The following is a 12,263-nucleotide window of genomic DNA, read 5'->3' as shown; positions in this document are numbered from 1 at the left end:
TTAGATATAACTTGCATTTAATTAACAATAAAAATGCATAAATGGCGTAGTTGTGATCCACTAATTTTCACAAGTTAAAATTCACATTGGGTTGGAATTCTTCATAAATAATATTATGATTGTAAATTATAATATACCTACTCTAGAATCTCAATAAAATGAGAGCAAAAAAAAATGACTGCAAATTATAATCCATACAATTACATCGATTCAAATAAAAAGTTGTCCAAATTAATGTTTAATGAGTATAGAAATTCATGTAGAAATCTCACATCTAAGATTAGAGAAATCAAGGATCGTATTGATATATTGATCAATAGATAGTATTGATGATATTGATCAATATTGATATATTGATGAAAATAATATTGAGTTACAAGATTTTTATATAGAAGATAGAGTTTTAAGTTAACTATATTGAGAGTCCTAACACATTACCTGTTACTAATATAATAAGGGCAACTTTCATATATATAGCAAACACAAAATTAATATTTGTATGATATAACAAAGTTTGCATAATTGCGCTCCATAACAAATATAATAATTGTTGTTTCATTGGATTTGTTCCTTCGACATATTTCAATCCTCATCTTCCTTCTTTATCAACACTTGATAAATCAGTCAACTGAGTTGGACTTGTTCTTTTGACAATGTTCCAATCGTCAGTTTTATTTTTTCTTCAACAATGAGAACAATTTAAATTTACCTTTAGCCACCATATAAGTTTAATTTGTGTTACAAAATGCTATCTTACTTTCAACTATTTAATTCATGAGATTCAATAGTCTTGTGACATCATTAATATTCCAAAACATGCATCCAATACCTTTAATTATAATTCAATATTTTCATCATCCCAATTTAATGGTGATGTAGCTTGGTGTTATACATCAAGTCCAATTAAGTGTAGATATTAAGGTTATATGAATAGTTATTGGGTCGATAATGAGTAACAGAGGCACATTAATTAGGATTCAAATTAAATAGTGGCATAAGAATAGTATCATCAAAAATAATAATGATATGTGATTAAGAGTTGTGTAAATTGTTAAGTAAGAAGTTTGGTTCTTTCATTTTCATTATTAATCGAGCTTCTCATCCCCCCTTCTATCTATATCTGTATTTTCTAATCTTCTCCCCCTTTGATTAACTTTCTCACTTTCGTTTTAAGGACGATTAGTTGTTACTAATAGCTTGTTGTTTTCACTTCCTAAAATAATTGTGTTCTTATTGATTATAATTCACATTATTGTTGTGTTGGTAACTTGAGTTGTTACACTGGTGAAATAATGTTTCAGTTCATATATATATATATATATATATATATATATATGATAAAATTCCTTGAAAATTTTCCTCTTTATTGTTGAATATTGCATGAAAGAGGGAGTTAATATTAATAGGTTGGAATGTATAAATCTATGTAGAAATCTCATATCAAGGACTGTATTGATCTTAGTTGTAGAGTCCTAAGTTAACTATATTTAGAGTCTTAGTTGTACTATAATTATAGTCATATTATAATTCTAGACAAAATATAATTCTAATAAATATATTAGTCTCATCGTAGTGCAAAATGAACTAATTCTACAGTGTAAACTCATTGGTCAGCTTTGTTGTATCTGTTTTGACATGTTGCAATCATCAGCTTCCTTCTTCAACAAGTTGCAGACACGTTAGTCAGCTGCGTTGGACCTGTTCCTTTGACATATTCCAATCGTCAGCTTCCTTCTTCTTCAACATGGAACTCATCATAAACGATCCAAAAAAAAACTCACTTAACAAATATTAATGAAATGATGATTATCTCTTTCTTTCTCTAGACTTCATTAATTCAAATTTTACATCTTCTCTTTATTTATGGAATATTAAAGCTATATATAACTAGGGTCAATTTTTAATGATATAATTGGCGTTGATCGATGATATGTAGATCTTAGTTGTAATGGTATTTTTTTTTATGTTACATGTAAGTTTAATCATGAACCTAATTTTTCTATATTTGTATAATTTTTAAATTTTAATTATTCTTTTATCTGTGATATATAATCGTCATATTTCAATCATGCTAAACATTGATATCACAACTTTATCGCTCCCTCGCTTCTTAAATCTCAACTCAATTTTCTTAACCTACACTTTTGGCCACTTAGCTCAGACACTTCCAACTCTTGCGACATTTTTGTCAAAATATTTTAATGACCTCACTACTTAAGTATATACTTTTAGTACTGTTAGTTAATCTCATAATATAACGTTTTTTAATTAAAAAAATTACTAAAACTTTATAGAATTTGAGCTAACCAACACGATACAAAACAAGGTCTCATAGTGCTAATAATTACATTATATTATGCTCATTAAATGAATCAGTGAAATTATTTACAAAAAGCACAAACAATGAAGAAATAATTTAGAGAGCAAAATATTTTGTTCATTGATATAGTATCGTGAGATGAAATCAGCGTTTAGACATGCGATTACACGTTGATTTCATCTCATAATTCAATATCATGAGATGTGATACCATATTCTCCAAAAATCATGATATGAAATCACATAGTGATACCATATCATGATTTGATTTTGATACAAAAATTAATCCACGAGTTTATATTTTGTTAAAAACAACCTTATATTTATATCTACAAATCATTTATTTCACATGTAAATAAAAATTATAATCACATCATTACCTTTTAAAATTTATAATTCTCACCAACATATAGTCACTTTAACTCACACTTCACGATTATTGAGTAATAAAATCGTGAAGAGCCCGTGAAAGGTGTTTCATTTTTACTCGAAATTATTGATAAAACAATTACTCAAATGAAGAACAAAAAACTTTGTAATAATTTATTTTATAATTTTTTATTTATTTGATAATATTAAATAAATAATTTCCGTTATTTTAATAGTTTTAGAATTTATGAGATTTTTATGTTTGTGAGCAAATATATAACACCAAAATTGCATATTGCATGTCGAAATAAAATTTTAGTTTCATCTCATGATACTATATGATGATACCATATCACATGGCCAAATGGACTTATCAACTTAAAAGCAAGACTACCACTATGTTTGGATCATTGTTACCCACTGTATTGTACTTTATTGTTACTATACCTACAATGTTAGTTTTGATTGTTACTTAAAATGTATGGTACTGTATTATTAAATTTTGTTGTTGCATAACAATGAAAACCCCTATTTTATGGAACAACCGATTTGGTGTTTTCGCATTGTTACTTAATTTCTTTTTCCAATTATATCTTTACGTAATATTTCAAAATACTATTTTACCCTTTATCTTAATTATTTAAATCTAGTCAAACCTCATTCCCTAGAATGATTAACGATATTTTAGTAAATTTATAAATTATAATACTATACGATACAATCAAAACAAACAATTAAAATGTTACTAAACAATATCTAACAATACAGTTTAACCAAACGTTATATTTACCATACAATACAATAAAATAAAATAGACTACAATACAATATATTATAAAATAATGAATAATAATGATCCAAACAAAATATAAATAAAATTATAGTGCAGACATAAAATAATTTAGATATTTAAAATCATCATTTTAAGAGAATAAAATAATAATTAATCATATTTATTTCGGAACCCATTATAACTTTTACCGTGTAAATTCTATGAGAGGAATTCAATTTTAAAGATATTGAAGAGATCGATCGTGATTGAATCAACTGAGTCATTCGATCGATAATGGATTTACTTAAATAAATTATAAGAAAAATGGATTTACTCAAATAATTTATAAGAAAAATGGATTTACTCAAATAAATAATAAGAAGAAAGGGTTAAAAATAAAAAAAAATACCTAGTAAAGTGAGAAAAACAGATCTAATACTATATGCACTATAAAAGTTCAAAATAAAAAATTGTTAAAACCCTAAAAATTCTAAACTCTTGTTGTGTCTTCCTCTTTAGTCCAACTTCTCCTCCGCTTTTGCCCATTTTGTTGTTCAGTTCAGCCTCCCCCCACCCAACCCCCCTAGACCCCCCCACCCCCACATCACCTCACCTCTTTCCTCAGTTTATACTTTTTCTCACTTCAGTGAACAGAAACAGTAAAGAACAAAATCACAACAGCATTCTTGAAAAAAAGGGTTTTTTTTTTTGAAGAACAATTCTCTGTTTTCATGGATTCTCAAGAATCCCAAGCGGGTCACCACCAAAATCAACACCATCATCAACCCCAACACCCCCAATTTCATCACCAACAGCAACATGGTCATGGCCATGGCCATGGCCATCATCCCATGATGATGGCAAGACCACAACACCATCAGCTTCAACAGCTTCAACAGCAGCATCACCAACATCAGCAGCAAGCTAACACCTTTGGTTTACCTAACAATGTTCCAACACATAACAACAACAATTCTGCTATGATGCAACAGCTTCAGCAACACCAGCAGCAAAATTCTGGTTTTCCTTTTAATTCTGTGGTTAATACGGCTTCTGCGGCGGTGGCGGCGCCTCAACATAATCTTGATTACTCAGATGCGTCATCTCCTAGGGCTACTGGATTCAGCATTGAGCCTGCTAGGAAAAAAAGGGGCCGACCCAGGAAGTATTCACCTGATGGTAACATCGCTTTGGGTCTCTCGCCTACTCCTGTTACCCCGATTTCATCTGGGGTGCCTCCTACAGATTCCGGAAGCGGTGGCGGTGGTGATGCGGAGGGTCCTTCTTCCGAGAATCCTTCGAAAAAGGCCCGAGGAAGGCCTCCTGGCTCTGGAAAGAAACAGCTAGATGCTTTAGGTAATTGATTTACACTAGTTTTGAAATAAAAAAGCAGTCTTTTTGTGTTTCTTGAACTGTTTTCCTACAATTCAGTGATTGCAGTGAGTAATTGTTTCTTTATGGTTGACAGGTGCAGCTGGAGTTGGGTTTACACCTCATGTGATCACAGTGAATGTTGGGGAGGTAAATTTTGTGTAGTTTGTTTAATTTTCTTTTTGGAAAAAATATATTACTATGATCTTTTTCTGTAAATGTTTTACAAAACGTGCTCATTAACCTGCTGATTGTGCTCGAAAGCTTCTCTCCACATTGTTATATGTATGTTTTAGATCATGTTTCTGCATTATATACTTTAGCTTCAAATTGCTTTACTTGATATGGAAGTATTTGTTTTAGGTGAAATAGCTTACTCCCTGAATTTACGGAAAGGAAAGTTGACGCTCGGTCTCCTTTACTTTTCGTTTTGTCGCTTTGGCGGATATATACTTTAGCTTCAAATTGCTTTACTTGATACGGAAGTATTTGTTTTAGGTGAAATAGCAAACTCCCTGAATTTACGGAAAGGAAAGTGGCGCTTCGTCTCCTTTACTTCTCGTTTTGTCGCTTTGGCGGATATATACATTAGATTCAAATTGCTTTACTTGATACGGAAGTATTTGTTTTAGGTGAATTAGCTAACTCCCTGAATTTATGGAAAGGGAAGTGGCGCTTCGTCTCCTTTACTTTTCGTTTTGTCGCTTTGGCGGATATGTACTTTAGCTTCAAATTGCTTTACTTGATACGGAAGTATTTGTTTTAGGTGAAATAGCAAACTCCCTGAATTTACGGAAAGGGAAGTGGCGCGTCGTCTCCTTTACTTTTCGTTTTGTCGCTTTGGCGGATATGTACTTTAGCTTCAAATTGCTTTACTTGATACGGAAGTATTTATTTTAGGTGAAATAGCTAACTCCCTGAATTTACGGAAAGGAAAGTGGCGCTTCGTCTCCTTTACTTCTCGTTTTGTCGCTTTGGCGGATATATACTTTAGCTTCAAATTGCTTTACTTGATATGGAAGTATTTGTTTTAGGTGAAATAGCTAACTCCCTGAATTTACGGAAAGGAAAGTGGCGCTTCGTCTCCTTTACTTTTCGTTTTGTCGCTTTGGCGGATACATGTTGATAGATTGACAAGTGTTTTGAGATTCATATTAACTACTATCTTGTCGGAGTTTGTAATAACATGGGGATTGGATGTATATATGTGACTGTTGCTATGATTTAGTAGATCCTTCTGTGCGATATCATTAATCCAAAGGCTTCGAGGGATTTGTCTTGGGTTAGATTTAGGATTGGCCATGTAACTCCACATGTTGTTGGAGTCGAAGTTGAGACGTGATTATGCCCTGAAGCCAAGTGTAAAGCAAGTTGAGTGCTTGCCTCTTTTGGTTGTTCGTTGGTATTGTATAGGCACAATGACGCTAAGGCTTGCGCCTCAAGTGCCCACATAAGCTCATTATAAGAACCATGAAGGCGATGGTATGGATGTATATGTTAGTGATTATTAATAATATAGTAGAAATAATATATACGAAAACTTGCTGGTACATGAATTAACTTAAATATTTGTATTGTTACATCTAATGTGAGGAAATGATCTATGTAGGTGATATCAATTAGTTGGGATTAAGATTTATTCATGATCGTAAGTTTTTATTAGATTGTGTGTTTTCTATGGGTCTTATAGGCTGTCAGAGATGTGTGTGGCTATGTGTGACGTTGTTGATTAATATTGAGTTGTATTCTTAATTCGTTTTTTTTTGTTATATAATTCTTCAATGGTAATAAGTTTTGTTTTATTTACAAAAAAAAATATCGGAGCTTCCTTCATAAAAAAATGAAAATAAAATATTAAGAGCTCTTCTAGTGCTTTTCTATTGAAAAGGCAAGGTAAAATGTTCCTTTTTTTTTTTTGGAAATTGGTAACTTTGTAAATTGTTTTTCTTTAAATTACTCCTGTTTCACTTTATGTGACGCTATTTCTTTATATGTTTGCTCCAAAAAGAGTGTCAAAAGGTGTTCTGTTTTTGTTTTTAATTACGCTTGTTTCACTTTATGGGACACTATTTCTTTATTCGTTTGCTCCAAAAAGACTATCATATTTCTATACTAGGAAACGATTTAACTTTAAATTTCTATTTTACTGTCAAGGTGTAATTTCAGTAGGTAGCTAGCTACACAAAGGTTATGGTTTATTTAAGACCACAATTTCAAAAGTCTAATTCCATTCTTAAACCTTTTTTGTATAGTTAAATTATGTCACATATTGAAATGTAGGGATATATTATATAATATTGGACTGTAAGTTTAAATGGATGGACACGGACGGTGATGGTTCATACCGCCGATCACAAGTTGCATTAGGGTGAGGCATTGGTAGGTACCTTGTGTCTTGAAACTTGAAAGTGTCGCTGTTTGATATCTTACTTTGGTGTGAGGCATTGGTAGGTACCTGTACCTTATGGCTTGAAGGTTACTCACCGTTGAGGCATAGTAATTGTTTTCTACCATAGCTGATAGATTCTAACATTATTGCACTGCATTTGTATGAAAGCTACGCTTTCTGCTATGCCTGCTTTCCATCTCACCAATGACAACTAATTTAGAATCGGTTTATGAGAGGAAAATCTGTTTTTTTTCTCCAGCAACAGCACATACCTGATAAGAAGAAGTCAATTGAGTATTGCCTTTAACATTTAAGGTCATGCTGGTTCACAAACATGCGAATTTTCTGTCTATGAAGAGTTCCTTTTTTTTTGCGGTGGGGATATGGGAAGTTCCATTGCCAAATTCCTCTATCTGGAGATCCAGGGGAGCAACACTGACATTTTTGCTCCCTTGGTAACTTGAACCCTCAAACCTTATGGTTGATGGAGGATCTTCGCCACCAGACAATTCCCCCTTGTCAATTTTCTGACACGGGGTTGTTCATGATAGTCAATTTTCTGACATGGGGTTCCACCAGTTTTCTGACATTTAGATAAATACCTTATTTATGCTTAACCGTACCACTAATTATTTTTTTTTGGAATTAATCAACTTATATTGCATTTTATCTCATTTTGTAAATAATATTTCGTAGAGAACCTTATGTTTTGGTTTTGGAAGTAACTAGGGTTTCCAGCATGTTCTTTCAATATCATATTGGTGATTGACATTGTCTTTGACAAGTTTAAAACGACAACTGATTGGCTGGATATACTTTTCAGCATTGAAGCAAACTTTTTAATGTTTTTCTAGCTTTATCTGTACTTCTAAAAAATTGACCTCTGTAAAGTTCCCAGTCTTGTGAATTTTCAGTTGACTGTGATATGATGTGAATTTGTTTCCTGTCTTCAGGACATAGCTTCAAAGATAATGGCTTTCTCCCAGCAAGGGCCGCGTACTGTTTGTATTCTATCTGCAAATGGAGCCATCTGTAACGTCACCCTTCGCCAACCAGCAATGGGGGGTGGCACTATTAATTACGAGGTTTGTATGCATTTTCCTTGAGACTTTATCTGTAACATTATCTTAATTCACATAGTTATCGGTAATATGTCTGTGCTCTGGATTTAATCAGAGTGGTTTAATTAACATGCTTTTCCATCTTATTTACATATGGAAAAAAGACTCTTTTCGTAGCATAGTTTGGAATATTTCCTGTAATTCTGCTAAGTTGATTGTATAATTGAATCCTCTTTCAACAAATCTAAAGGGAGGCAGAAAACCACTAGGTGCTAATGATTTCTTCCCGTCTGCCAAAGCTTTGTGAGCAGAGTTATGTAATACTAAGTTTCTACCCTAATTCTCAACCTCCACTCTCCTATCAAGGTTCATGCTCATGGTGAGCTGAAGTTGTGTCATGCCATGTCTTGCCTAATCACCTCACCTCAATGCTTCTTCGACCTGCCTCTACACCTCCTCAACTCACTGCGACCAACCTCTCACACCTCCTCACCAAGGGCATCTACACAACTCTGTTCAGATGTACCAACCATCTCAGCCTCATATCCCCCATGTTAACCAACCACCATTAGGGCCACTCTACCTTGTCCCATATATTTTCAATCTTCATTTCTAATCTTATCTCTTGGTATGTCCGAAACATCTCAGCTTCATTTCCTGCTTAACCACCACTAGGGCCATTCCTACCTTGTCCCAAATATCTTCATTCCTAATCTTATCTCTCCTGGTATGTCCGAAGCATCTCAGCCTCATTTCCCGCATCTTAACCACCACAGTGGCCACTCCTACCTTGCCCAAATATCTTCATTCTAACCTTATCTCTCCTAGTATGTCCGCACATCCATCTACTCAATATTTGGTTGCTAAAATGAGCTAGCATTTTATCCTTGCCAATGATAGAAAGATAAAGGTGCATTCTATGCCATAGTGGTCTCCCTTCTGAAGGATAGTCTTTCAATTGGATCTACTCTCGTAAGTCGTTTCTCTACAGAGATTGATATCTCTCTTCCCTAAAGCATCTTTCTAATTCTCTTGATAAACTTAGGCAAACCTTTTTTAAGGAGAGAAATGACTAATTAAAATGCTAGTTAGGGGTGAGTGAAGATAACTAGGTCATCAAATCATTTAACGTGGTATCTACATCTTTAAGTCCTTGCAACATCACTTTCCAAGCTAATAGTTGGTTAGACTGTTAAAAAACAATTGGCTTAGTTTGATACAGGCTCACAAAACCTGGCCTTGGAAAGAGGAGGCTTATACTTTATGATGCGCATATGCCCTAAACTCGAGTATTTTATAATAAAAAAAACATGGTTCAGGATATTTATGTGTAAGTTCTTCTACCAGAGGCCAGAGCATACTTGTGTTTGCTAACCGTAGGTAATATTGCTTAAACAAGGTTTAGTGGGGCCGATCATTTCTTAAAGAATCATTAGTTTGAATGCAAGATGGTTTGTCCTTCGAGTTGGCTTTTTGTCTTTTGTCTCCTAGAAACTTGACCAAACATGCTATTACTCTATTGATCACATGTGAGCAATTGCATTGGTTCTTATTGTGCATGATCCTGTGGAGCTGAAATGGAACCTTAATTTCATCATTGAACGTTTCTAGAACATGGTATTTCTAACTTGTTGAGTTGGCAGTGGATGAGCTAGGTGGTTGATTCACTTGTAATGCGTATAATTATATATTTACGTATATGCTACTAATCTCATGTGCTGTACGTATTTTTTTCTTTGGTAAGTAATCTCATGATATTTAACCTATTACTTTTGAATGCAGGGCCGATATGAGATCATCTCATTGACAGGTTCCTTCATGCAGTCGGAGAATAATGGCAGCAGTGGACCAAGTGGTCTGAGTGTGTCACTGGCGGGGGCAGATGGTAGAGTAATGGGTGGTGGAGTTTCAGGAGTGCTTATGGCTGCCACACCAGTGCAGGTGCGCTCTATCTGCCTTTATAGTTTTCCTCCTCTTGTTTGAGTTCAGGATGTGTCATTAAACTGTTTTAGATTCATGACCAGGTAATTGTGGGTAGCTTCCTTGCTGAAGGGAAAAAGCCAAAGTCTAAGGTGCCATCTTCGACACCACCATCCAATATGTTGAATTTTGGTGCTCCTGCCACAGGGGAGAGCCCTCCTTCTCAAGGTGATGCCTCAAGTGACTCGTCTGAGGAAAATGGCGACAGTCCTTTCCAACATGAATCAGGACCTTATGGTAACGCTGGCCAACCAATGCATGGTATGTCAATGTATGCAAATATGGGCTGGCCAAAATCGCTGTGAAAACACTTTTTCTGTGTCGACATGAAGTTGCCAAGGGTTTTCCCCTTGCCAACGCTAACAGGGCAGAGTATAGGCGCGTTTCTTGATTTCTCAACTTGAGCTTATTTTCCTTATTTTTCTCCCCGCTTCGATCCTCCCCTCTTTCCAGTATGTAGTTAAGGTAAAATGCTATATGGCTGATTTACAGAAATCCATTTTCATGGTTTCTTTGGCACACTATGGTATTAGTATTAGTAGTAGTAGTATATGTTTAGGTGATGTTTGGTTGGATATTGTTTTACTTCCAGATGGTTAACTTTTAGGAATTATTAGATTGGATAGAAATTTCTTCTAAATGAATGGAGTATTTTCTTCACTTGCCTTGTCTAAAATTAGAAATAATTAATTATTTCCAGTTATCAACATGCCTGCTAATTATGATCTCGCGTTTATTGTGAAAAAGTTCCATCGTTACAACATGGTGTTCCTTATCTTTATTGACGAATCAAGAAGAAGATTTTGTGCTTTTTACCTATCGTCAAACCAGAGTGAGCCAATCATTAGGTCGATATCAAAATGTCTTTTATTTTATAACGTTAAGTTAGAGTTTAACCATCTTTATTCTAAGTAACACTCGGAAAAATATTCAAGTAGCACATATAGACGTGTTGTGGTCGTGGGGTTTGCCGTCCAACTGTAACATTGGCCTACACCCTTGGTTCTATCAAAGACCCACACGCCTATCCTTATACAAGTAAGACATAATACATTGTAATATAATACGCTTAAGATATAAAATTGTGTAAATTCAAAATTGGAGGGTTTAAAAGCCAAGTTAGATGATATTTTTATATATTATGCTTATAACTAAACTCTATCAGCTTATCACTCACTTCCTAGAAATATCACTAGTGTTGTATATAATCTATCGACTTTTTAAAAAAGCTAATTACACATGATTTTAATATCTCTAGATTTGACTGATTGATAGGTTTCTTAATACACTAAGGTTCATACTACATTAGTGTTACGGCATAACTTAAAGCCCGTTTGAATTAGCTGACTGAAAATAGCAATGAACTAATAATAAATAGTTTGTTATTTTGACCAAGAAGTGTTGATAATTATTTTATTAAAATGTCCTTAAAGTTATTTTAAAAAATATAAATATTTGTACAATGAAAAGAATGGACATTGAAAATGTATTCGAGAGATTTCGGAATTCTAAAGAAGAAAATATGAAGATTTAGCAACAATATTAAAAATAAAATAATAAACCATGACTAATAAATATCTATAACGAAATACTATCTGATACAATAACTCCATAGAGATTATTTCCTTATTTCACCGATCAAACGACTTAGTGATGCTTTATTTACTCTACCTAAATCTGGTAATGTTTTGTTAGGATTTGACCGACCTATTTGGCATGTTAGTTGGCTGAAATTAAGTTGGAGTAGAAGGAAAATATGTGGAATTCAAACAAACTTTGACCCATGAAATTAAGCTTATCCACTATTTTGTTATAATATATAGTTTTTTCATACACAATGCAACTCGAGTTTCTTCTAAGCAATAATTAGACTTCTTATAATTTAAGTCCAAAATTTCCAGAGTAGTACTTTATACTATTTCTTTGGAAAATGACAATTTCCCACATAATGTCATAAGATAAAAATGTTTCCTTTATAGTTAGTTGCATATGATAATCCATGT

At 33.5% G+C, this 12,263-nt stretch overlaps 1 protein-coding gene across 1 annotated transcript; it reads left to right on the top strand.

The window, feature by feature from the left end:
• Positions 1–3,940: 3,940 nt before the first annotated feature.
• Positions 3,941–10,920, top strand: LOC101266661 (AT-hook motif nuclear-localized protein 10). The gene is made up of 5 exons (XM_010327252.4): positions 3,941–4,815; positions 4,928–4,980; positions 8,173–8,304; positions 10,063–10,221; positions 10,305–10,920. Exons 1-5 carry the CDS (start codon positions 4,191–4,193, stop codon positions 10,563–10,565), a joined length of 1,230 nt encoding a protein of 409 aa, XP_010325554.4. The 5' UTR covers positions 3,941–4,190; the 3' UTR covers positions 10,566–10,920.
• Positions 10,921–12,263: the final 1,343 nt, after the last annotated feature.

Source organism: Solanum lycopersicum, chromosome 8, assembly GCF_036512215.1.
Source record: "Solanum lycopersicum chromosome 8, SLM_r2.1".
Taxonomy (NCBI): domain Eukaryota; kingdom Viridiplantae; phylum Streptophyta; class Magnoliopsida; order Solanales; family Solanaceae; genus Solanum; species Solanum lycopersicum.
Note: the sequence above shows the minus strand (reverse complement) of the source record. Positions and strands in the feature narration are given on the sequence as shown.

Excerpts from the sequence above, each read along its gene's own strand:
- LOC101266661 (XM_010327252.4), top strand. The coding sequence starts at position 4,191 with ATGGATTCTCAAGAATCCCAAGCGGGTCACCACCAAAATCAACACCAT. Across the intron at positions 4,816-4,927 it reads GAAACAGCTAGATGCTTTAG|GTGCAGCTGGAGTTGGGTTT; the intron begins GTAATTGATTTA and ends TATGGTTGACAG. Across the intron at positions 10,222-10,304 it reads TGGCTGCCACACCAGTGCAG|GTAATTGTGGGTAGCTTCCT; the intron begins GTGCGCTCTATC and ends ATTCATGACCAG.